The sequence below is a fragment of the Mastigoproctus giganteus genome, chromosome 3 (genome assembly GCF_048544385.1).
Source record: "Mastigoproctus giganteus isolate SK-2022 chromosome 3, ASM4854438v1, whole genome shotgun sequence".
Lineage (NCBI taxonomy): Eukaryota > Metazoa > Arthropoda > Arachnida > Uropygi > Thelyphonidae > Mastigoproctus > Mastigoproctus giganteus.
In genome coordinates, this window is record NC_143577.1 from 37,181,362 (window position 1) to 37,208,609 (window position 27,248).

A 27,248-nucleotide genomic window follows, 5' to 3' on the forward strand; every position below is an offset into this window, starting at 1 on the left:
AACAACCAAAATGTGAAAGGGCTCACAGAAGACTTCCAATAATGTTTCACTGCCTGAAAATTTATAGAACAGTGTGTAGAAGCCCAAGGCAAAAATTTTGAAGGACATAACTTGTAACATGAAATATTTCACTATATTTATTTTATTGAAACAGTCTCATTTAATAGCCACACCTCACAGATGCAATTTACAAACATGACATACCGATACCTGAAAACCTTGGTTGTCTCAGCATAAATCCAAAATGTAACCTAACTCTCTGCCAGAACTCATTACCACACAACTATAATCACTGGAAAGTGATGTCATATACTGAATATATGCACCAAACTAATGCTGCTTGTGGCATCTCACCCACTTTGATTCTTGAATTGAATTTTGCGTATGGTAGTAAATTTGGCTACTAGTGTTTCTGTATTGCATATTTTGAAATCCCTTGTTCATTAAGGATATGAAGGAAGATACTGATAATTATAAACAAGTTTAAATTATCCACAAAATGGAAAAAAAATACAAACACATACAAACATGCAACAAAAGTAGCATAAAATTTTGACTTTGAACCAACACCGTTAAGCTACATGATAAAAAACATGTTGCATAACCTTTTCTAAGCAGAAATGAAAAGCAGTGGTTGGACAAACAGAGAAAGAACACCAAAGGGTTGCCACATAATGAATTGGAGCAAGTGTTGATTGAGGGAGTGATCTGAAGAAAGGCATTCTGCAAGTCATGCTAAAAACAAAACAAACTCCAATTTTAGTTTCATTCAAAAAGAACAGAAAACCAAAATCATAGCCATTTGTTTTAACTGTTGAAATATTTTATTCTTTTCTGCTGACTGTTGAATCATGCCAAAAGGGGAAAAAAGTATATTATATTATCTTGTTCTGGACAATATTCTGCTGTTGTCCGAGATAGATGGCCAAATCAGAGTTGGGTAGAGATGCAGTTCCTGTCCCAACTGAAGAAGACTTCTTCGGGGTCAAGTACTGAAACATTCACAGTCAGAACCAGCTCTGACAATATATGAAGACCGTGCCTTCCATTATCATGGGCCTTCTTTGAACTGGAACACTGCCTCACTCAGTAGCAACACCTTCATTATGTCCTTGCAAGGGAGACCAAATCCACCACCCCTACCTGAAAGAGACCAACCATCTCAGCATGGACAAAGTAAAAATAGACTGAGTAAGCCAAATGTGATGGCATTCTCCTCTTGCTGAGATTACACACGAGGGGGCATAAATTCAAGATGAGGAAGGATGGTTGCAGGAGGGATGTGCAGAAGTTTGCCTTCAGCCAATGGGTGGTTGATTGTTGGAAAAAAATGTCCATTTGTTATTGTGGAAGTGGGTGATTTGAATAAAGTCAAGGGCAAATTCTTGAAGAGTGTGGATGGGTGAAGTGTGTAGTTTTTTTTTTTTTTTTTTTTTGGCTGATGCTTTATAAGCTTGCATTCTTACATAATTTTCCACTACTAATACTAAAATACCTTCTTCCAGTGGCAGATACCAGCTGGCTTGTAATCCTGACAAGTGCATGAACTTTTGTGATCCTGGAAGAAGACCCTACATCACTGGATCACTTCATTCTCTTCGCAGACTAGCCATACTAACAGTGAAAGAGGGAGAGCCTTTCAATTAATTAACACTTCTAGTGTCACATGCCATACAATGACGTTGCCTGTGGTGCTACTTGTCTTTTACTTTCTGTTATTGCTTCTTCAGTCATACGAGGGGGCATCAAAAGTTTGTAGCCTTACCTAAAAATAGCCCTAGAAAGGTGAACCTTCACAGGAACTTTAATCCTTTTCTATGTACTCTCCGTGTATAGTAACACATTTCTCCCATCTCTGGATCAGTTGTTTGATGCCTTGATCATAGAAGTCTGCACTTTTTGCCTGAAACCACGATTCCACTTCACTGATTACTTCCTGAGACGAATCAAAGCAGCATCCACACAGTGGTTTCTTCATTGTACACCAAGCATTCGTCATTTTTCACCAACCGATCAAAAAAGTTCTCAACATCTGCATTACACAAATCCAACAGCTGAGGATAACATTGCATTCGATATTGCTTCTGCAATGTCGTCAGCAATCTTGGAACCCATCATGCGGAGACCTTAGACATGTGCAGATGATCATGTAAAATGCTGCGGGCAGACCCATAACTAATTCCCACTGCATTTGCAATGAAATGAATTGTCACAAGTCTGTCACTCAGCATCAGCACCAGCTACTCAACCTTTGCAACTGTCTCACTGTCTGTGGATGTTGATTGCCTTCCTTCTCTTGGCTTGTCAAAGACACTTGTATGACCACACTGGAACTCCCGTTTCCACTTTTTTACAGTGTTATAGAATGGACAATCCTGCCCATACACAGCTTTCATTTCTTTATTAATTTCCTGAGCTTTCTTGCTCTGCAAATGCAGGAACTTGATCACTGCTCGATACTCCACTTTGTCAACCATAGCATCCTTCCACAGATTCCGGGCTCCACCTCTGGTGTACAATCACCTACAAGAATGAAATTTCCACGTTAGTATTTGTAGAAAACTTAAATTAAAAATGACATATTCCTACCAATGTTTTATCTAGGTCAGGGTACAAACTTTTTGATACTCCTCTCGTACATAAATTCCATTAAAGAGAGTTGAGAATATGTTCATAGAAACATAACTGAATTTTTGGATGTTCATAAAGTAAGTAACCTTTTATGTCACCTCTCATTACATTAAATTGTTTTTCGTTAAGGCAGAGAAAATGCTTTCCCTTACTATATACTATAATTTATAAAATATTTCTTGATTTGGGAAATCAGAAACCAGTATACTGGAGCAATACATAAAAAAAATTCACCACACATACATATCCTATATATCTCTTTTCATCAGTAACAAACTATACTATGAATTATCTATATAATTATGAAAGTTAGCAGTGTTTAAGTGCTTACAAAATAAAGGTGATGAATTGATCTTCTCTTGTGACTGGAATGCAAATGATGATGTAGGACCTGTACTAACTGAACTCTGATCTTTCTTTAAGGCATTCTGAGAATGTGCTTGAAGGGGGATATTTTCTTCAGGCCTCAAAAAATAAAAAAATAATAAAAAATAAGTAAATAAATAATTTAAATAAAAGTAAAGATCACTGTAATGGCTGAACCTTAAATACTCAAAAGTCACAACCAATTAAAATCGGAATAATCCCATCTGTTTCCAGTACTCACCCTTTAATACAGTACTGGTAAATGTATTTTAAAAAAAAAAAAAAATATATATATATATATATATATACAGTCGATTCCGGTTATTTGGGACACATCGGGACTAGTGCATTTTGGCCCGATTAAGTGGCTTCCCCAATTATCCGAAGTTTCACTTAAAAGAAGTTAAAAATACAATGGCCCCCCACTTTACAATTGGTTCACTGTACAATCAAATCACATTACGATGGACTCTCCACAGTAAAGTACCGTTCGCTATGCGATGTGTAGTAAGCACCGGTCATTGTGATCATGTTTGTGAATTGAATTTTAATTCTATCACGCAGCAATTCTAATGAGCGAAAATAGGAGGAATATTATCCACGGACTATAAAAGTAAAGATATATTAAGCACAAATTTACCCTTTATTACCTTACCAATTAAATGATACCCGAAAATCAGAAGAATATACATGATAATCGGAATAATTAATACATACTGTAATATGTACATAGTAACTAGTTGACATTTCTGTTCACTGACATTTGTGGGTGGAGTTAAAATATAAAAAGATAAGTAATCAATAACAAAGAACTCGGCACACACAAATTGCAAGTAACATGATACGCGCAAGTGAGAACGGAGTAACAAGTTAAGAAGCTTTAAAAATAGGAATGAAGAGAAGATTCTGAAAATTTATTTTTTTATATGATTGAAGATTTCATGGAAATAACCTAGCTATCCATGGCAACCAATTTAATAGGATATTAAATTGGTTGCCATGGATAGCTAGGTGATTTCACCATAATAACCCACAGAATTCCAGCTGACGGTATTATCGCAAATTCAATAAGATCGAGTTTACTATCCTTTTATGATAGATTGCACTAACCGAAAAGCCCAATAAAGGTGACTGCTAATTGTTTTTGTTTTATGGTTGTGACCTCCAGAAATCCGACTTTACCACGTGGTTCAGTCGGAGACAATCGTAAGGAAATCTCCAGTGCTGCAGTCTTCTGCCCTGATTAAACGGCATTTTGTCCCAATTAAGCGAAGTAAACCCTGGCTATTTTCTCGATTGGGTTCTGTTTTTTAAGATTTGCCCCAAATAACCAGCTGCCCCGATTAACCGGTGGCCCAAATAACCGGAATCCACTATATATATATATCAAAAATTGAAGAAATTTTAAAAAGACAAAAAAAGGATTCAACAAAAGGATTGCACATCATTTGGGACATTCTGATTAAAGCAGATAGACATTAAAAATGCTGGGAACTAAAACTATACAGCAGTAAAGGATGAGTACTACTGTAAAGAAGTCAAGACTATTCCATTTTTAGTTAGTTAATTTAAATAAAAAAAAAAACGAAAAAAAAAAACACATTAATAAAGTAATATGTATTCGATGGTGTACAGCTAATATAGACAGAAAGGTTGGCACAGTGGTCAATGACAGGAATCTGGGTATCCTACTCAAAATAGATCTAAAGAAATTAGGCAGATAGGCTGAGAAGTGGCAGTTCAGGCTTAAATTTGATAAATGGAAAGTAGTGCATTTGGGTAGCAGTGATCCCAGAATGACATACCAACTGGGTGGCACTACAATCAAGGTAGTGAAGAGCAAAAAAGACATGGGAATAATTGTGCAGTGAGAAGTGAAGTTCTCCAGGCATGCAGACAAGCTACTACAAATTCCATATACAGGAATATACAGGATATTTTTATATACAAGAATTTTGCCAGTAAGGATAAGGAGGTGATTATCCCACTGCATAAAGCAATGGGATTTTTAGTAATAGGCTAAGGCGTACGGACGCATCTGCACGAAGCTCCACATGATATAAACGGCAGATGGTGATTGACAACAACTTTGTGCGATCTTCGATTTATTCAAGTATTACAACATGGATTTTTCAGGTTTGAAGAGTATCACAGATGAAGATAAGTAAATTAAGTCAGGTAAGAATAATTTTTGTGATTGTATTTGCTTATTTTTGCTCTTTTGAGAGTGTTTTTGCTCAGCACGATCGCTACAGCACCAGTGGTAGCAAACCCATGGCATAGACACTGATTTGAGTACATCTTGACGGTTGAAGCTTGACGAGCAAGCTTCAACTGCCTCAAGTCTCAAGCCATAAAACATCACATTGAAACCACACTTCATAAGGGCTGTCCATCATACCGACAGAAATACTGTGAACTCCCTCCACAGTTTGATCCTGAAAGGTGGATGGACTTTATTGCACGAGTTCAGCAAAACCAACATGAGCCCAGTGATATTCCCATGTCTGATGATGATGTGCCCAGAGATGCACTTGAAACCATTGAATTAACAAGACAAGACCTTTTATCTGCGATTAATAAGTTGCCTGCAACTGGTACAGCGAGAATCGACAAAGTACCACAATTTATCATTAAATGTTTGAGCCCATTGCTAAGTGATCCCCTCCTAATAATTTTCAATAGCATATTAAAAGGAGAATTTTTCCCTCCAATATGGAATTTATATTCTGTTAGGCCACTCCCAAAAGTTTCCCTGCCAACTGAAGCCAGGCACTTTAGACCCATCTCTCGTTCCTCGTGTCTATTGAAATTACTTGAAAAAACAGTACTGAAAACACTTACCATGCACATTCTCCCGCACAGGCCCCAGCAAATTCATTATTCGTTGCAAAACAGATCAACAGTTAGTAACCTGATCATGACTACTAATGCAATCCTTGGATCATTTGAGGAGAAAGAAGAAATGGCAATCACATATCTTGATCTACAAGCTGCGTTCGATAGTGTTCACATCCCAGCCTTGCTCAAACTCCTTCGAAATTACTATCACATCACATTGAAGTTTCTGATATCCCTTCTTCAGAATAGAATCATCCAAATGTACATAGGAAAACAAAGGTATACTAGACAAATACAAGCAGGCGTTCCACAAGGAGGAGTCCTGTCCGTAATTCTTTTCACTGCTATCAGCTACCCACTAATACACAATAGAACAGATATGATATCATATGCAGATGATTTAAAGATCTTCACAAAAATAAATTTGACCGATGAAGCCAAAAACGCCACAGTAACCATCAACAAGACCTCACGAATTTTGACCTGCAAGTGAACCCTGAGAAATCTGACATCATGGTATTCTCACTTAAACCCATACCAACCATAATTCAGCCTGCGATTGATGGAGTCCCGATCCCCTGCGTTGAAAAGCAAAGAGATCTGGGTGTAATCTTCGAAAGAAAATTACGATTCCATCACCATATAGAAGAACTCTGTGCTAAATTCAACAAGAAATGGTGGGTTGCCAAGCAGCACTTGCTACACATTTACAACACAAACCTGATAGAAATGTATATCAGGATGATGATTTTTGGAAGTGTACTGTATGGAGTAGAGTTGTGGGGCTCAGCTGCAGACACCACAATTAAACCATTAAAAGCCGCTGAATACTGGCTCCTGAAGTGGGCAACCTGGAAGTGTCATCTCCCACCACAGCAGCGCACAACACCGATGTCCAACGCCCTGAATTTAACCAGGTTTTCAGCATTAATGCACGAGAGAAGACTCATCTTCACCGTAAAAATGATTGCCGGGAGAATCTCAGCACCCAACGTTTGGGACACCGTGTGCTGGCGGATTTCCCAACCAGGTCTCCGCTCCACTCCCAAGCTTCTTGCTCTTCCTTCGAGACTACATTTGAAAGATCGGTTCCTCCCTTATCAGAAGCTCCATCTGGTTCAATCCCTGCATGCTGACTTATTTAAAAATCATAGATGATAAAAAGTATAGACGGATCATCCTAGATCTGCACGTGGTCTCCACAACTACCAACTGATCTCAGATCGTTATGGCGGGGCAAGAGACTCTCAGAAAACTGGACTCGAGGAAAATCTTTTGTTATCACAATTTGTTATTTTTGTTATTTTGTATTAGTTTTCCTTTCAAGTCAATGTTATCTGCTATGAGTACTTTTTTTTTTTTTTTTATATATAATTCGCCTATAATTAATCTTTACAATTCCTTTATTATCTCTGCCGCTTGTTAACCCCTGGCATGGTGCCGGGAAGGGTATTGCATGGTCGTGGTACTTGCATGTACCAGTGAACTGTACAATAAAGATCTTATTTATTTATTTATCTCAAAAGCCCAAAATTTTGAATACATTATACTTCAAACTGCTTGTGATAAGGTTATTTTGTATGGGAAACATAATGCTAATGACAGAATTAAGTTATACTTAGTTTATAAGAGAGTTTTCTTTGTCTACTGGCATATTTACCCCAAAACTGGAAAATCGTGATTTTTGACTTCTAGTGGGTCTACACTGAAAATAAGTACAGGCATACCTCGGTTAACGTTACCTCTGATAACGAAGTCCGCAATTTCAAGCCCCATTTAACATAAAAAAAATATTCCAGTTTAATCACCTGAAATCTAAACAAATTGAAGAAATTACGGAAATCTTTGGGGCTTCTCGTGGTTAGTTCGAGAAATTTAAAAAACGGGCCAGGATTCATAGTGTAAAATTAACAGGAAAAGCTGCAAATAAGTTTCCAGAAAAACTAAAGGAAATAATTGAACGTGAAAATTTTCCACCAAATTTGGTGTTCAGTGTTGACGAAAGCGGTTTGTTCTGGAAACGGCTACCAACAAAAAGCTTCATTTCTATTGAAGAAAAATCAGCTGCTGGGTTCAAAGCAGCTAAAGACCGTTTAACGTTACTCTTTGGATCAAATGCCTCTGGCGATTATAAATTAAAATTGTTATTAGTTTACCATTCAGAAAATCCGAGGGCGTTAAAAGGTAACATAAAAATGAATTTACCTGTAATATGGAAAGCAAATAGAAAAGCGTGGGTTACCAAGGAGTTATTTACTGATTGGTTTGTTAACCACTTTTGTCCTGAAGTAAAACGGTATTGTCAAAAAAACAACTTTGAAGAAAAAGCTCTTTTGTTGTTAGACAATGCTCCGGGACATCCTACTGATCTTAACACGTTGGACACGCATTCCTGTCAAAGTTGTGTTTCTTCCAGCAAATACAACTTCCCTGATTCAACCATTGGATCAGAAGTAATAGCATCATTTAAAGCTTATTATCTGCGTCGAACATTAAGCAATTTAACTGAACTAGAGGATAAAGAGGAAATGACAAAACTTTTTGGAAAAACTACACCATTAAAAATGCAATTGAAAACATTGATAGTTCTTGGAAAGAAGTCACTAAGAAATGCTTAAATGGAGTTCGGCGCAAAATATGGCCAGAAGTTGTACTAGAAGAAGAAAATAACATCCAAGAAATTAGAAATGAAGTTATCCAGATGGCTCAATCAATAGGTTTCGAAAATGTCGATGAAGAGGATGTTAGAAATTTATTGAATGCAGAAGATGATGGTTTTTCAGTGGACGATTTAGAAAACCTTGTTAGCAACGAAGACAAAGATAATGAAGACGAAGTTAAAGAAGTTCCTGCCGAAAAAGTGTTAACAACCAAAGATTTAAAAAGGTGCTTAAATGACATTGAAAGCGTTTTAAATTTTTTTAGTGAAAATGATCCTGATTTAGGAAGAAGTTTTATTGTTAAGCGATCAGTGTTAAATGCAATAACTCCGTACAGGCAATTGTTAAATGAAAGAGAAAAAAAGCATAAGCAATCAACTTTAGATTCCTATTTTAAAATGTGATTTCACTTTGTATGTAAGTTGACTGTTTATTTAATAAAACTTTTCTTTGTTCGAAAAAAAAGCTTTTCATTTTCTTTAGGTAGGAACGTATCCCTATTCTGGCCATAGTATTTTTACCTCTGAAAACGAAGTTTCGCTTAACGAAGTAATTTCGTGGAACGCATCCTATTCGTTATTCGAGGTATGCCTGTACTTCAAACCACTATTTAAAACGTCAGCAACTGACTTATTGTTAAGAAAGTGTATTTAATTCAGAAATTATGGCTGAAAAAATCAAATAATAACAAAATCCTGAACAATGACTTAAAAGACTCCTCTGAAAATGAAGTTGGAGTGCTCAGGGAGAAAGCCCCTATTAATGAGGAAAATGGTAATGAACTGGATAGCTGTCCTCCTGGCCTCCTCAGTATTAAAAATGGCAGGAAAGGGAAAAATCAGGAAATTATAGAAATTCCAGAGTTGCAGCAAAAGACAGAAGAAGAACTAAAACTAGACTACTTAACATATTTGAGTGACAGTCAAACTGACCCTACAAACAGGTAAAGGAAATCAGAGTGTATCTAGAAGAATATACGCACAAGCAAACCAACAGGATTACTTCTGCAATTAGGCTGCAGATAGTGTTAGTCACTGCTTGATCAGCACCTGATTGAATTAAACACCAAGAACCAAGTGTTAAAATTAGAGATTACAACTGAGGAGGAGAACAACTATAAAACAATGAACACATTAACCTATTTCCAAGCCACAAAGGTTAATGGCAAACAGGACATAACTAGACTAAACAAATAGATACTAAGCAACCTAATATAAACAAGGAAAGCAACATTATTATTCTGAGAGCAAAAAGTAACTCTACCCATAAAACCAGTGAGGAAGTTAAGGACACAGTGGTAACAAAGTTTTGGCCTAATCTGAGAGAAATAAAGATAAACAACATGCGAAAAATCAGGAATAATGGAGTCCTGATCGAGGTAGCAAGTGAAAAAGATCTAAGAAAAATAGAAAACCATCCTGAGGTGGAAAAACTTGGAAAAACCCAAATATTATAATCTTTGATGTACCTGTGTCAGTAGTAGAAAAAGAATTCATGATGGCCATCTACTTCAAAAACAATGAAATGACAATAGATGAATACAACAATGAAATGACGATAGATGAATTTGCTGCTGAGTTCCTGCAGAAAAGAGCAACAAAAAACAAAAGGAATGGACAGCTCAACATAATTGCATGAATTACACCGAAAATTTGGAAGGTATTGCAGGGACAACAGAGAACCTGTGTTAGCTGGACCAGTCATAAATTTAGGGAACATTTCCCTATCCAAAGATGCTTTAACTGCCATAAATATGGTCACATTGCCAGAGACTGCAGTCAGAAAGAACCTGTGTGTGTGGTCACTGTGCAGTAGCTGGCCATGATTACAAAAATTGCAAAAATAAGTCTCAGCAGCCAAAATGTGCTACCTGCAAGGCAGCATGGCTGACTGACTATACACATAATATCAGGGATAATAAATGCCCCTGTTATAAAAAAAATGGTAAAACTTATACAATCTAGAACCAACTATGGGCCAGATTGAAAACATAAATGTGACTAGGGCTCTAAATCTCATCCAATTGAATGCTCAAAGAGCAAGAGCTGTTGTAGATGGGATAAAACTCAAAATTAGAAGAAAATAATATAGATATCTTGGTACTCCAGGAGCCCTACACACATATGGGTAGGGTTCAGGGATACCCGAGAAGCTATAAAATAATAGAATACACCTCAGGTGTCCCTTCTACAGCAATAGTAGTTAAAAATACTGACCTTGCAGTCACAAAGGTGGGTCACCTCTGCTCCCCAGTGGAAGTGTGTGCCCATATCACCAGTGCTGTAGGACACTTTTACATTATTTCACTATATTCCAGACCGGATGAAGATATAAATCCAACTACTGAATAGCTACAAGTAGTCACCGACTTGCTACCTACTGCAAATATCATAGTGTGTGCTGATGTCAACTGCCGGTCAGCCTTATGACATAGCCAATATGGAAGACAGAGCAGGCACACACAACAGCCAGATACTTTCAGACTATATAGCTACCTCACCCTTTCAAGTGCTAAACCAACCAAATAACCTCCCAACTTTTAGCAGTACCATGTGGGAGAGTGATACTGATGTTACTCTGGCCACCAATTCAATAGCTTATAAAATTACAGACCAGTGTGTCCAGCCAGCCTGGACCACATCAGATCACAGAGGATCAGATCAAGTTTCACATAAATAGCTAAAAATACAACGGACTCCCGCTTTACAATTGGTTCACTGTACAATCAAATCACATTACGATGGACTCACCATTGTAAAGTACCGTTCACTATACAATGTGTAGTAAGCACCGGTCATTGGGATCACATTTGTGAATTGAATTTTAATTCTATTAAACAGCAATTCTAATTAGCGAAAATAGGAGGAATATTATCCACAGGCTATAAAAGTAAAGATATATTAGGCACAAATTTACCCTTTATTACCTTATCAATTAAAAATTAAATGGTACGTGAAAATTGGAAGAATATACGTGATAATAGGAATAATTAATACATACTGTAATATGTACATACTAACTAGTTGACATTTCTGTTCACTAACATTTGTGGGTGGGGGTTAAAATTTAAAACAGTAAAAAGATAAGCAATCAATAACAAAGAATATGGCATGCACAAACTGCAAGTAACACAATATGCGCAAGTAAAAACGGAGTAACAAGTTATGAAGCTTTAAAAATAGGAATGAAGAAAAGATTCTGAAAATTAATTTTTTTATATGATTGAAGATTTCGTGGAAGTGTAAACACATTTCACTATAATAATCCACAGAATTCCAGCAGCCGGTATTATCGCAAATTCAATAAGATCGAGTTTACTATCCGTTTATGATAGATTGCACTAACAGAAAAGCCCAATAAACAAGTAACTGCTAATTGTTTTATGGTTGTGACCTCCAGAAATCCGACCAAACCACGTGGTACGGTCACAGACAATCGTAGGGTAATGTGCTGTGGTCCAGTGCTGCGGTCTCCTGCCACGATTAAATGGCATGTTGTCCCAATTAAGCGTAGTAAACCCTAGCTATTTTCTCGATTGGGTTCTTTTTTTTAAGATTTGCCCCAAATAAACGGCTGTTCCGATTATGAATGAAGTAAATGTCTGTCTCTCCCACTCCCCACTGTCAGCAAACATATCCTACCCCTGGAGCAGGATGGGCAGTTTGACCATCCTACTGGAATTGACACAACATGCCCTTGGAGATCTGAACTGGGTACTCAAACCTAGTTCCCTTTAAAACCCCATCCCCAGGCAGGGGGGAAGGGTCTCTGTCTCCTCCCTTCCCTGCCCCCCCCATACTTTGCCTGGTGTGGCTCATCCCCACTAACCTCTTTGGGGATGTCTACTCTATTGTCTCCATCCTTCTACCTGTTTCCCCCAATCTTCAGTCTCCCCCCGACTCTAACTAAACTGACTGAGTACACTCCCTTAACAATGCCACCAAATTCTAATCAATGTTTAAATTCAACCGCTGTCTGGAAAATCTCTTTCGGCCTTTCCAAATTCTAGCGTTCATTCCCCCCCCCCCCCTTTTTTATATATATATATATATATAGGCCTTGTCACTGAAATCCTTGGAATTTAGGTGGCAGGGCCTGCCAGAATAAATAATCTACTGGGTGGCTGACCTGCCTCCTCGTGGCAAAGTGGGCAATGGTGGGTTCCAATAGGGCCCCAACAGCTAAATAGTCGGAGAAACAACTAAATGACATTCCACTCCTCATACACTTTTTAAATCTCTGGCCTCCACAGAGTTCTGTGTCACAAAAACAGAGTACACAACGCAGAGATGGGGGAACCCTCTGGTGCTGACAGTCAATAACACACTTGCATAAAGCAATGGTGAGGCTGCACGTTCCCTTTTGTGCTCCTCACACAACAAGATTGGTGAGGAGTGCAAACCAGAACTCTTACCAAGAAAGATCTCAATTTTTCAAGTTTCAGCATCTGGAAGTAGGCAACTAGGAGAGAACTGACTGAATGTTTAAAGCATTAAATGGACTGAGTAAATTAATGCTGATGGCATCATTACTTTTTCTTGTATGACACACTATAAATTTAAACTGAAAAAAGGATGGTTGCTCCTCACAACAAGATTGGTGAGGAGTGCAAACGAGAACTCTTACCAAGAAAGATCTCAATTTTTCAAATTTCAGCATATGGAAGTAGACAACTAGGGGAGAACTGACTGAATGTTTAAAGCATTAAATGGACTGAGTAAATTAATGCTGATGGCATCATTACTTTTTCTTGTATGACACACAATAAATTTAAACTGAAAAAAGGATGGTTGCAGGATAGATATATGAAATTTGCTTTCTACTGTAGAGTAGTTTATTGCAGGAACAAACTTTCATTTGGTGTTGTGGAAGCAGGTAGTTCGAATAAATTTAAGGAAGGATTAGACAAAGAAGAAATTAGCATTAGCATTAGTAGAGGCATATGATGCAAGAAAGCAAGCTTATGCAGCATCAGCCAAAAAAAAAAAAAAAAAAAAAACACTCCCACTCCCATCACTCTCTCCGTTCGTTCGAAATACCTGTCCAGCTGAGCCTTAATTTTATTTAAGCTTTCAACTTCCACAACAAGGGATGGAAGTCTGTTCCTCCAACAAACTACCAGCTGACTAAAGGCAAATTTCCGCACATCTATCCTACATCTGTCTTTCCTCAATTTGAATTTATGCCCTCTCAGGTGATTATTCTGAGCAAGAGGAAGAATCCCATCGGCATTGAGCATGCTCAAACCATTCAAGGCTTTATATACCTCTATTAGATCACCTCGCCGGTGCCTAGTCTCCAGACACTGTAATTTGCAAAACTGAAGCCTTTCTTCATAAGAGCAACCCTTTGTTCCATTCAATAATCTTGTTGCCCTTCTCTGTACTTGTTCCAGCAGGTCTACATCCTTCTTGAAATAAGGCCTCCAAACCTGTATACAGTACTCAAGGTGTGGCCTGACCATCACCTTATACAAGGGAATAATCACCTCGTTATCCCTGCTAGAAAAATTCCTGTATATCATTGACAAGACACCATGAACTACTCTTGCAGCCCATCTGCACTGCTCAGAGAACTTCATATCTGCCTGCACAATTACCTCCAGGTCCTTTTCATTCTCTACCACCGTCAGTGTAGTACTAAAGAGTTGATACATTGCTCTGGGGTTACTGTTTCCCATATGTAGTACTTTACATTTGTCAATGTTAAACTTCATTTGCCACATCTCAACCCATCTGCTCAACCTTTCCAGATCCTTTTGCAGCAGCATAGCATCAGTAGTGTCCTTAACAACCCTGCCAACCTTTGTATAGTCTGCAAACTTGGACATTAAGTTTCATATACCATCATCAATATCATTTATAAATACAGAACACAATAATGGGCCCAATACTGAACCCTGAGGGACACCACTAATAACATTAGTTCACGATGAGCAGTGTCCATTGATTACCACTCTCTGTCTTCTCCCCCTCAACCATCCCTTTATCCATAGCAGCAATTTTCCTCCAATGCCACACTGCTCCAATTTGTGCAGCAGTCTTCCATGTGCAACAGTATCAAAAGCCTTTCTAAGATCCAAATATATAATATCAAAGTTATTCACTGCATCATAGTATCCAATCAGACTGGTCAGGCAAGACTTTCCCTTAACAAAACCATGCTGTGTCCGAGCTATAACTGAAGTCTTGTCTAGATGATCCTGCAGTGCTTCTTTAACCAGTGCCTCCATTAATTTTCCTGGAACAGAAGTTAAACTCACAGGTCTATAATTACTTGTGTCAGCCTTTGATCCTCCTTTGTGAATTGGGGTCACATTTGCACATCTCCAGTCTATGGGTACCTCCCCTGAGTCCAAAGAAGCTCTCATAATTATGGCTAAGGGTTTGCTTACTTCCTTTGCTGGCTCCTTTAATATAACTGGATAGATCCCATCCACCCCGGTTGCCTTTTTTATGTTTATCCTCAGCAATTTCTGCTCCACTTTCCTCTCAGTTATTACAAAATCATCTAGCTCACTGCCAGAGTTTACTTCACCTCTGGCATTCCCCTTCCTGAATAACTCCTGTGTGAATGTAGATTAAAAATACTCGTTTAGTTTGTTAGCCACCTGAGCAAGATACTCAACTGTTGAACCATCAATATCCAGTGGACCAATCTGATTCATCCCTTTCCTTTTAGAGTTTACATAGGTAAAGAACTCTTTGTTGTTTTTCTTCGCATCCTTTGCCAAGGACTTCTCATAATCTGCCTTTGCCTGCCTAATCTCCTTTGTGATTTGGTTGCAGACCAGCTTATATCTATTATAGGCTTCCATGTAACCCATTAATTTATATGTATCCCATGCATTTTTCTTCTCTGCCACATGTCCAAATTCCAGTTCTGCATTCCTTATATCTGTGTGACACCATGTCTCTGATATCCAAACAATATCTGCCTTTGATGTTTTGAGCAATACCTCAAATTCATCAAATTTATTTACCAAACTCCTAGCACTTACATGCTAGGAGTTTGGTAAATAAATTTGGTGTACATGCAAGTATACATGCGTGTTTGGCAAATAAAGTTTGGCGTACACGCAAGTATACATGCACCCATTCCTATTCTTAGCTACCCTAACACAACCCATGTGCTTACTTGTATCGCAATGACTCCCAGCAGTCTCTGAAATATCCTGCATCTTGTTTTCCAGGCTGCTGCTCATTCCAATAGAAGCAGTGCAAGAATCACTTTCACCTCTGCCAGTGGCTACTGTTAAATCTATTAGTCCTTGTATCCTCCCAAGCTAGCAGTTTTCCGACCCACCTAATACTACCTAATACGACCCACCTAATTTGCTGATGCTATCGAGTGATCACCCTCGATAGCATCAGCAAATATCCCTGCACCCCTTTCTATTTAAGTGTATCCCATCCCTGTAGAAGCAGTCTCTCGTGTTAAACAAGTACAGACCAGGCTGAAAAAAAATTCTACCCCCTTGAGCCATGCAGAATCTTTCCAGAGCCAAATGGACAAATGATGTTGGGGAGAAATATTTTTGGGTTAAGCTTTGTATAAGCTTGCTCCCTTGCATCATCTGCCACTACTAATACTATAATAGTATTTACTGAATAAATTCTTTTTGTACTTAGTACAACCCACCAATTAGCCACAAATGTTTACATATTTATTATAACTATTAAAGGACACCAAGATACAAGAGTATCAGTCACAAATGGAAAAGTGCAATTTTTGTATGGGATAAGCTCACAAATATATATGCTGGTGAGAAATATTTCAAAAAATATTGAATCAATGCAAAGTAATGTAGCTATATTAAAAGAGAAGATTTTCGGAAAAATATATGTGCATATGCAAATGATGCTATTAAAATTTAAATGAAACCTGCCCCCTCACCCATTAGAAGTGAATGATGCATTAAAAAACTGGTGGCAAACTACACAAATTTTGATTCCTTTTAAAACAAAACCAAAACAGATATTTGTATGGAGTAATGAATTGTTTGGTGAAACATTTTTATCTTTTTTGATTGTTGAATCATCTCTAACATATTATTTTTATGACAATGGGTAGGAAGAAAGCAGAGGTTTGAAGAAAGAGTTCATAAGAAATGTTTTCTTTAAACCAGTTCCTTTCAGGTGAACTTTAAGCACTTTAAGCTTGAACACATTCACATATTTACACTGGAATTATTTTGGAACTAAGTTCATTTCACTCCTGAATGTATATGGCTATAGACATTTTAGTTTTCAAATTCCACTGCTTTTTATTAAATTTATAAAATATTTATTATTTAAACATTTAATAAATCCAACCGTTACGTCATGCAATGAAGCATTTTCTGTCTACATTCATTAATAATGATACCTATATTATTAATAGTAATACACTTCACTTCTCACAGAAGAATATAATTAACATTTATTATTATTATGACTGCTTCTCCTTATGGGAATTCTTCCACTCTGTGGTGGGTATTGGTACCAAATGGATGGGGTTGTTGATTGTTTCCAGTTACTATTATTATTATTACTGTTGGTCAAGGAACTCTCTGACTGTCCTACGTGTTCAGGATTGCAGCTTTCTGGGGTTCCATGTAAGTGTTCTCTGGAAGGTCTATTGCTAGGTCCTTACAGAGGCTCTTTGGCACCATGGCAATGGTTGATACAGTGATTGGGATGGCCATTACTTGTTCCGAATGCCACATTTCTTTGACTCCCTGTCTTAGGTCTGTGTACTTCCTGATCTTTTCCTTATAGGTTTTCTGGGGGTTGCTGTGTTTGACTGATGCTATGTCAATCAGGTAGGTAGCCATTTCCTTCTTGTCAATGAGGGTTATGTTTGGTCTGTTGTGTGGGATCGTCTTGTCCATTATTATGGAACAGTCCCAGTATAGTTTGTGAGTATGGGTCTCTAGTATGGCCTGAGGTTTGTATTTGTAATACCATACACCCTTTGATCAACTGGTAATTTTGTACCAGCTTCTGATATAATATCCTGGTGACCTGGTTGTGTCTGTGAGTGTACTCTGTCTGAGTGATCACCCTGCATCCTGGAGTGATGTGCTGGATTGTTTCTGGGGCCAAGTGGCATCGTCAACATATGTCATCTGTTACTCCGAGGTCCTTGGCGATGAATTTCCTGTAATTCCTGGTGTTGATTACCTGGTCTTGCATGATTACATGATGACAAATATAAATCCTTCAGTCTCAGGGAAGAATCTTCCATTCATGAGTAAAGCAATGGAAGCCGTCCTATCTATGCAGTCTTGATATGCGTCATTGTAGTGTTTGCCATGGAGTGTCTCCTTTGCCCATCTTTCTGTCTTTATTTCTTCTGTTTGTGTGAACAGCTTCTCCTTGTTAGGGTTGAGTGCAGCTGGTTGGGGGATCCATTGCCTTCCTTCTCCTCTTCTCCAATTTTCCTGTTGAAGGCTCTCTGGTTTTCTTCAAATATCTGGATGTTGTCTTCCTTAAGGATCCTTCCTTTCTGGATGTTGTCTTCCTCCAGTGGCACTGGGTCAGTTGGCCTACCTTCACCCTATTCTACTGTCTATTCTATCTTCTACTCTAGCCTAGTGGTTCCTTGTCTTTGTGTTTTGTATTCTGTTGGTCTCTGGTTTCTCTTCCGTTCATCCTGATGGCTGCTACACTGGAACAGTAAATGGCTGTGCAGATGGTGTCTAGTGTTACTTCATTGTTGTTGAGGTAATCTGGTATTATTCCACAAATGAGGTAGTCTGTGACTTGCCATAGGATTCTGTTGGCTCTGCTTCGATTTTGTATGGTATGGATCTTTATGGGATCCATTCCCTAGAATTCTGCTAGGACTTTCTTCCACTCTTCTTCTATTCTGAGTATTGCAACCTTGTCTGCTGCAGGTTGCAGTTGTTGTTCCTCCTCCAGTTCTGGTTTGGCTATGTCCTTATTTGTTGTTATTTGTTGGTTTTTTCTAAAATTGCAGGAGCTATCAGGTTCTTCGTAATATATTGGTCCATCTCTGGTCTGCTATTCACTGTTCAGTGACCTGAACAGCCGGAAACCATTCTAGCCACTTGGTGTGTAGTTTCATTCTGTACATTTTCATGTCTCTCTCTAGCTCAGTTACTTCACAGTATGCTTGCACGATGAACTTATTCATGTCAATGCTCCACTTTCCTGGGTGCTCACTAGCACAATTAAGCAGGAATTACTTCCAGTGGGTTGGGCTAGGTGGTCTTGCCCTTCAGTTGCGGTAGCTCTAAAGGAGACAGCGCCACTTGCTCCACTGTCATTCAAGGGAGACTGTCTCCAACTTTTCGAATTGACTCCTCTGCCTCAGGCCTGAATGCGAGTGACTTTATCCTGCACCACATTCAATGCAGTATGTTCAATCAATATTTCTACTTCTCATCTTCATCCAGCTGTAGAGATGGACCTGTTTAGCTGTGTCTTTTGCATCCAGTAGTGAGTGGTAGTTACTGGGAGCAACACCAAATGGCACCAATCTCTGCCTCAGTCATCAATTCAACATTGAAGGAGGTAGGTAGGCTTGATAAAGTGACTTTTGCATTTTGTTTTTCTCGCAACAGGATTCTAACCCAGGTCCACAATATTAGTCGACTGGTGTTGTAACTGCTGGGCTAATCACACTTCTCATTATTATTTTTATTATTACATGGTTCAATAAAAAGAAATTTCAATAATTTTGAAAATATATATGAGCAGAAAACTTTATACTACTATATTTATGGAACAAATATTGTCTTTGGTGAACAATATGGATGAGGATGAGGCTTGACATACCCAACTGGTCAGTACAGAAGTGTGGTTGCACGTGTGTTTGAATGTTCTGAATTTCATAAGGAAACTGTACTGTTAAGTCTTGTTGAACAAGCATTCACTTGGATTTAAAACAAGTGGATGCTTGTTTTAAACCAACTATTGCATCAATCCTTTCAAAGATTTCCTTGGACTAGGAATAACCGCTTCCTCTACATCTTGTATATGTAGAGGAAACAGTTATTCATGCAGTTAGTCAGGAATACAGAGGTGATCAATACTTGTTTCTGCCAAAAATGAACTTATTAGCATTAGTAAAGGCACAATACGTAAAAAAGCAAGCTTATATAGCATCAACTAAAAAAAAAAAAAAAAAGAACTTTTCCATTTCACCCATCCACTTGCTCCAAATGTTTGTCTAGTTCTGTCTTGAATCTATTTAAGCTTTTTAAGCCAAAAATGAACTTATTAGCATTAGTAAAGGCACAATATGCAAAAAAACAAGCTTATATAGCATCAACTAAAAAAAAAAAAAAAAAAAAAAAAGAACTTTCCCATTTCACCCATCCACTTGCTCCAAATGTTTGTCTAGTTCTGTCTTGAATCTATTTAAGCTATCAACTTCTACAATGACAGATGGAAATTTGTTTCAGTAATCAACCACCCGCTGGCTAAAGGCAAACTTTGGCACATCTATCCTACAACTGTCTTTCCTCAATTTGAATTTATGTCCTCTCAGACGATTATGATGAGCAAGAGGAAGAATCCCATCAGCACTGAGCATGTTCAAGCCATTCAAGGCTTTATACACCTCAATTAGATCACCTCGCAGGTGCCTAGTCTCCAGACACTGTAATTTGCAAAACTTAAGCCTTTCTTCGTAAGAGCAATCCTTTGTTCCATTCACTAATCTTGTTGCCCTTCTCTGTACTTGTTCCAGCAGCTCTACATCCTTCTTAAAATGAGGCCTCCAGACCTGTATACAGTACTCAAGATGTGGCCTGACCATTGCCTTATACAAGGGGATAGTCACCTCCTAATCCCTGCTAGAAAAATTCCTGTCTATCATTCACAAGACACAATGAGCTACTCTTGCAGACCATCTGCACTGCTCTGAAAACTGAATATCTGCCTGCACAATTACCCCCAGGTCCTTTTCGTTCTCTACCACTGTCAGCGTAGTACCATACAGTTCATACCTTTCTCTGGAGTTACTGCTTCCCACATGCAGTACTTTACATCTGTCAATGTTAAACTTCAGTTGCCACCTCTCAGCCCATCTGCTCAACTTTTCTAGATCCTGTTGCAGCTGTGTACTGTCATTAGTGTCATTAACAAACCTGCCGACCTTTGTATCATCTGCAAACTTCTTATTATGTATCACAGAACCAGACTGTTTAAACTTAACTTTACCACAAAATTATTGATCTTTCTGGAGCTTTTTCACAACCAAATCTTACTTTAAACTCAACACTTCTCTGTAATAAAACTGCTAGTTTTATAAAAATCTTTTCACACCAAAAACACACTGTTCAGCAGCATAATTCCATCTTGATTACAGAATTTTCCTAATGGGGAGTATTATCTTTCAATACATTAAAATTATTTTCCTCCTAGTGATATTTATTCAACAAATGGGAGAAGAGGGATGTGAATTATGTGGTTATACGTAACAGAAGCTTTTGCTGTGGTAAAACAAACTTCTGCTTTAGCATGGTCATGTAGATAAACCTTGCGCAAGTGCTTTGTTTATCTAGCATGACCACGCAGTAGCACTCTTGATTTCTATATGTAACGTATTTATGTATTCATAACTGAGGAAGAGAGACAGTGTCGAAAGCTTCTGTAAGTATTTTATTTTATTTTATCAAAAGAAGTGAGCAAAGCAGGGAGCAAAGCCCCTAGTTAACTATTTAAAAACTCCTGTGTCTTATATCTTTAATATCACAATCACTAATGTCAGTCAAACGCATCAAACAATATAGGCATTCAAAACTGTTGTCCTTTATTGATGACTCTCTCAAAGATACCTTCAGACTGATAAAAATTTTATATTGCTCTAATAGTCCCTCACTGCCTTCCTAGTGAATACGATTAATTTAAAACTATATCTCAAGTCATCCAGATGGTTCTATAAAGATACACAAACACTGAATTTACCCTAAGGTTTACTGCCATTAATGTTGTTTGAATCTTACCATGTTTATCTCATATTTATGAAGAATTAATAAGTAAAAGTGAAATATACTCACAATTTTATGGGACTGGTCCAAGGAATGTCTGGTGGTTTTTCTTCATTTACTTTTAAACTTATGGGAAGAGACTTATCTATCTCTGAAACAACACAGTTAACAGTGCTTAAAAAATTGTATTTCACATCTTATTTAATTATAAATTGTTTAATTATTGTTTCTAGTACTATTTCAAGCCTACATAAAAGGATTCACAAACAAGTCTCTCTTCAGGGCAACAGACACAAAAACAGAAGTCTCGTGCTACAACATTTATAGAATGTGCATGTATAATATGTTATAGTTATTTCTGCCATTTATTGGACACCTTCCACCACACGTGTTCAAATGAATTTTCTAAGTTTCCAACAGCAGTTATAACTCTAAAATGTAGTAATGCAAGTAGGATTACTACATTTTGGAGAAGCATTACTACATTTCGATGGTTCCCACTGACTGAAGATGTGCAAATGTATCTCCAATTCACAAAGGGGGATCGAAGGGTGACACGAGTAATTACAGACCAGTTAGTTTAACTTCTGTTTCGGGTAAAATAATGGAGTCACTGGTTAAAGATGCATTGCAGGATCATCTAGACAAGACTGCAGCAATTTGCAGTTCTCGGTTTATTGGGCTTTTTTGTTAGTTCAATCTATTATAAACTGATGGTAAACTCGATCTTATTGCATTTACGATAATACCGATAACTGGAATTGTGTGGGTTTTTACATTATGGTATTAGGGTGAAATGAGTTCTCCTTCACTGAAATCTTCAATCATATAAATAAACAAATTTTCAGAAACTTCTCTTCATTCCTATTTACGTATTACAATGATGAAGGGAAAGGGACAAACGGAAAGTGCAAATGCTGGCAGTGCCTTGCTTTCTTGCATCACATGCCTCTATTACTATTTTATAATTCATGATGCCAGCTCAAATCTCTTTCATTGTGCAGTATGATTGATGTCTTTTGAGGATATGATGGACATTGTGGCAAGATCCGATCAACCTTACATTGAGGGTACAGCTCTAAAACAGTGTTCACGGGCCAGCCACTAGATAGTCCACTGGACCGAACCTCTTGGAAACTCTCTAGGAGGCTTCCAGATCAGCCAGTGTATAATCTCGCTACCTCTACTCTGCCAGATAGTGACTGGAGGGAGGCCGAGTAGTGTGTGTGGGGAGCATTGTCAAGGAGATGGGTATATTCTTGCCATGTGTATGCTGTATCGAAAAATTCTATTACTTCATACAGCAAGTCCTCCCCACCTTTTCTTACTATTGAATACATCATGAATTGTCAAACTAATAGAACAAAATTATCTGCAAAAAGATTAACACTACTCAAACACTTCCTCATCCATTTCACAAATATAAGTGGTCTCAGTTCTAATCTGAAATGATGTCCATTTCAATTTACAGTCTGCTGAACTCATGTACTTTTTCTGACAGAATCCCAGTTATTGGTTGATTCAACCACTGCTCATCTCAGTTGTCTGAATTATTCACTGTATGATTTATTTCACTTCAAAGGTGGTACTTGTCCATATGTCTGTTCTGATATTCCCAGTCAGAGACTTAGTAATTTGGAATCTTCTCTTTTCTACCTTCTCTGGCTTAAAATCTCTCTGCCACAATCTGTCAAATTCATCTATTCCCTGTATCATTCTCCCAACTGCACTAATCACTTGGAACTCTTTGAAACTTGACTTTCTCCTTTCCTAACAGTGGGGTAATTTTCCTTGATGATTTTAATGTTTACAACTCCAGCTGCCGGCTTCCATTTTCTAGATACACGGACCCAGCTGGTTGAGATGCAGAGACTCTTGCAATTACTAATAACCTCACACACACTGTTCATCTACCTGCCAGAATACCAGACAGGTCGGAGAATACAGACAGTGGTAATCAATAGACACTGCTCTTCGTGGGCTAATGTTATTAGTGGAGTCCTACAGGGTTCGGTGTACGGACCATTGTTGTTTTTTATTAATGATATAGATGAAGGTATATCACGATTAATGTCCAAGTTTGCAGACAATACAACGGTTGGCAGGGCTGTTAATGACACTAATGACAAAACGCTACTGCAACGGAATCTAGAAAAGTTGAGCAGATGGGCTGAGAGGTGGCAATTGAAGTTTAACATTGACAAATGTAAAAGTATTGCATATGAGTATCAGTAACATATCAACTGTGTGGTACTACATTCAGGGTGGTAGAGAATGAAAAAGACCTGGGGGTAATTGTGCAGTCAGATATGAAGTTTTCAGAGCAGTGCAGACAGTCTGCAAGAATAGCTCATGGTGTCTTGTCAATGATATACAGAAATTTTTCTAGCAGGGACAAGGAAGTGATTATCCCCTTGTATAAAGCAATGGTCAGACCACACCTTGAGTACTATATACAGGTCTGAAGGCCTCATTTTAGGAGGGATGTAGAGCTGCTGTAACGAGTACAGAGAAGGGCAACGAGATTGGTGAATGGAACAAAGGGTTGCTCTTACGAAGAAAGAAAGAAAGTTCTATAAATTGCAGCATCTGGAGACTAGGCAGCTGCGAGGTGATCTGATTGAAGTGTATAAGGCCCTGAATGGTTTAAGCAAGCTCAATGCTGATGGGATTCTTACTCTTGCCCACATTAATCGCCTGAGAGGACATAGATTTAAACTGAAGAAAGAATTCTAGAATAGATGTGTGTAAATTTGCCTTTAACCAGCAGATGGCTGATTGCTGGGACAAACTTCCATCAGTCTTTGTGGAAGTTGACAGCTTAAATAAATTCAAGGCAGAACTAGACAAACATTTGGAGTGAATGGATGGGTGAAATGGGAAAGTTCTTTTTTTTTTTTTTTTTTTTTTTTTGGCTAATGCTGTATAAGTTTGCTTTCTTGCATCATATGACTACTAATGCTAATGCTAATTTTCACATGAGAAATTCTTTAGGGAAGTGAATGCCAGAAGTTTATCAAAATCGAACAGAGAACTAAATGATTTTGTAATAACTGAGAGGAAAGTGAAAGAGAAATTGTTCAAGTGACACATAAGAAAGACACCTGGGGTGGATGGGATCTATCCAATTATATTAAGGGAGGCTGCAAAGGAGGCAAAGAAACCCTTAGCCATAATTATGAAAGTATTCAATTCAGAGGTCCTCATGGACTGGAGATGTGCAAATATATCCCCAATTCACAAAAGGGGGATCTAACAGTGACATGAGTATTTACAGACCTGTTAGCTTAACTTCTGTTCCAGGGAAAATAATAGTCACTGGTTAAAGAAGTAATGCAGAATCATCTAGTCAGGAGTGCAGTTATATTTCAGTCACAGCAAGGGTTTGTTAAGGGGAAATCTTGTCTGATCAATTTGATTAGATACTATGATGAAATTTTGTTATCATATACTTGGATTTCAGGAAAGCTTTTGATACTGTTGCACATAAAATACTGCTATACAAATTTGAGTAATGTGGATAAAGGGCAAGTCGCTGTTAGGGATAAAGTGATGGTTAAGAGGTAGAAGACAGGTTGTGTTATCAATGGACAGTTCTCGTGGACTAATGTTATTAGTGGAGTCCCAGAGGGTTCGGTGCTGAGCCCATTGTTGTTGTCTGAATTTATTAATGATACTGATGAAGTTATATCAGGCTTGATGTCTTAATTTTCAGATGATACAAAGGTTGGCAGGGTGATTAATGATAGTAACGATAGAATTCCACTGCAACAAGATCTAAAAAAATTAGCCATATGAGCTGAAAAATGGCAATTGAAGTTTAACATTGGCAAATGCAACATACTGCATATGGATAGCAGTAATCCCAGAATAATGAACCAACTGTGTGATATTACACTCAGGGTAGTGGATAATGAAAAAGCCCTAGGGTAATTGTGTAGTCAGATAATGAAAAAACCTGGGGTAATTGTGCAGTCAGATATGACATTTTCTGAGAGTGCAGACAGAATGCCAAGGCAGCTCATGGGATTTTGTCAATGATATACAGGAATTTTGCTATTAGGGAAAAGGAGGTGATTTTTCCACTGTATAAGCCAATGGTCAAGCCACATCTTGAGTACTTCATACAGATCTGGAAGCCTTATTTTAGGTAGGATGTAGAGCTGTTGGAACAGATACAGAGAAGGGCAACAAGACTGGTGAGGGGAACAAAGGGGTGCTCTTAGCAAGAAAGGGTTTAGTTGCACAAACTGTGGTGTCCAGAGATAATGCACCTGCAAGGTGACCTAATTGAAGTGTTTAAGGTTTTTAATTGATTTAAGGGTTTTAAGATTTAATTAATGGGTTTAAGTTTTTTGTGATTTAAGAATTTGAAGAATCCCATCAGCAAGCTGAATGCTGATGGGATTCTTCCTCTTGCTCACACCACACATGAATGGGCATAAATTCAATTTGAGGAAGGATGGTTGTGGAAAAGATGTTCGAAAGTTTGCCTTGAGCCAGTGGGTGGTTTGTCTAGTTCTATCTTGAATAAATTCAAGGAAGAACTAGACAAACTATTGGAGGGATAAGATAGATGAAATGGGAATTTTTTTTTTTTTTCTTGCTCTCTTGCATCATTTACCACTATTAAATATAATTATATACTATTAGATACTAGAAATTATTAGTGCAGAAAAAAAGAAAAGAAAAACTAAGTGGATGTGCAGGCACAGTGCTTGGAACATACTAATAACTTTATTAATAACTCATGATCAGCTTTTAATGATATTAAATATCTCTTTTTATAATCATACTTTTCATATATAACATCTATATATATTTTGTACTGTGATTAACAGTAATACCCAAGGAAAGTAGGAGACCGGCAGAATTACTTAACAAGTACAGGTCACTGTTGAACAAAAGCCGAGAATTAGGGTTGAATTTGAAAGTGTCTGCAATTCTGCCCGGACACGATACGAGGGAGTATATCATGAGAGCCTTGTCGATCAATTCAGCCCTGGAAAGATTGTGCAAGACTCAAGGGGTAGAATTTTTTTCAGCCTGGATACTTGTTAACAGGAGAGATTACTTCTACAGGGATGGGATACACTTAAATAGAAAGGGTGCAAGAATATTTGCTGATGCTATCGAGGCAGTGTTAGGTGTGTCGGAAAACTGCTAGCTTGGGGGGAGACAAAGACCAATAGATTGACAGTAGCCACTGGCAGAGGTGAAAGAGATTCTTGCACTGCTTCTATCAGAATGAGCAGAAGCCTGAAAAACAAGATGCATATTTCAGAGACTGCTGGGAGCCATTGCGGTACAAGTAAACACATGGGTTGTGTTAGGGTAGCTAAGAATAGAAACGGGTGCAGGTATACTTGCGTGTACACCAATGCTAGGAGTTTAGTAAACAAATTTGATGAATTTGAGGTATTGCTCAAAACATCAAAGGCAGATATTGTTGGGATATCAGAGACGTGGTGTCACACAGATATAAGGGATGAAGAACTGGAATTTGGGGAGTACAACGTCTACAGAAAGGATAGACAGGATAGGAAGGGGGGAGGGGTTATGCTATTAGTTAAGAAACACATAAAAACCAAGGAAGTGAAGCCAGTCGACATCGCTGGACAGTGCAGTGTTGAGTCAGTTTGGTGTGACATAAGCATTGGGAGATCAAAATTGAGAGTAGGAGTGTGCTATAGGCCTAATGACTCTGATGAGTATAATAAGAAACTGTACAGGGAAATAGAGTGGGCCAGCAAATCAGAGAGTCTTATAATGGGAGATTTTAATTTCCCAGATATTGACTGGAATTT

At 38.0% G+C, this 27,248-nt stretch overlaps 1 protein-coding gene across 1 annotated transcript in view; it reads right to left on the reverse strand.

Moving 5' to 3' along the window:
* LOC150087884 (uncharacterized) overlaps positions 1 to 27,248 on the reverse strand; it is a 295,573-nt gene that overhangs the window by 183,597 nt on the left and 84,728 nt on the right. The window contains exons 14-15 of the mRNA XM_090369951.1: positions 21,511 to 21,592; positions 2,963 to 3,096 (exon numbers count right to left, since the gene is read on the reverse strand). Of these exons, the coding sequence (XP_090226077.1) occupies positions 2,963 to 3,096; positions 21,511 to 21,592 (216 nt within the window). The remainder of the gene's footprint in view (positions 1 to 2,962; positions 3,097 to 21,510; positions 21,593 to 27,248) is intronic.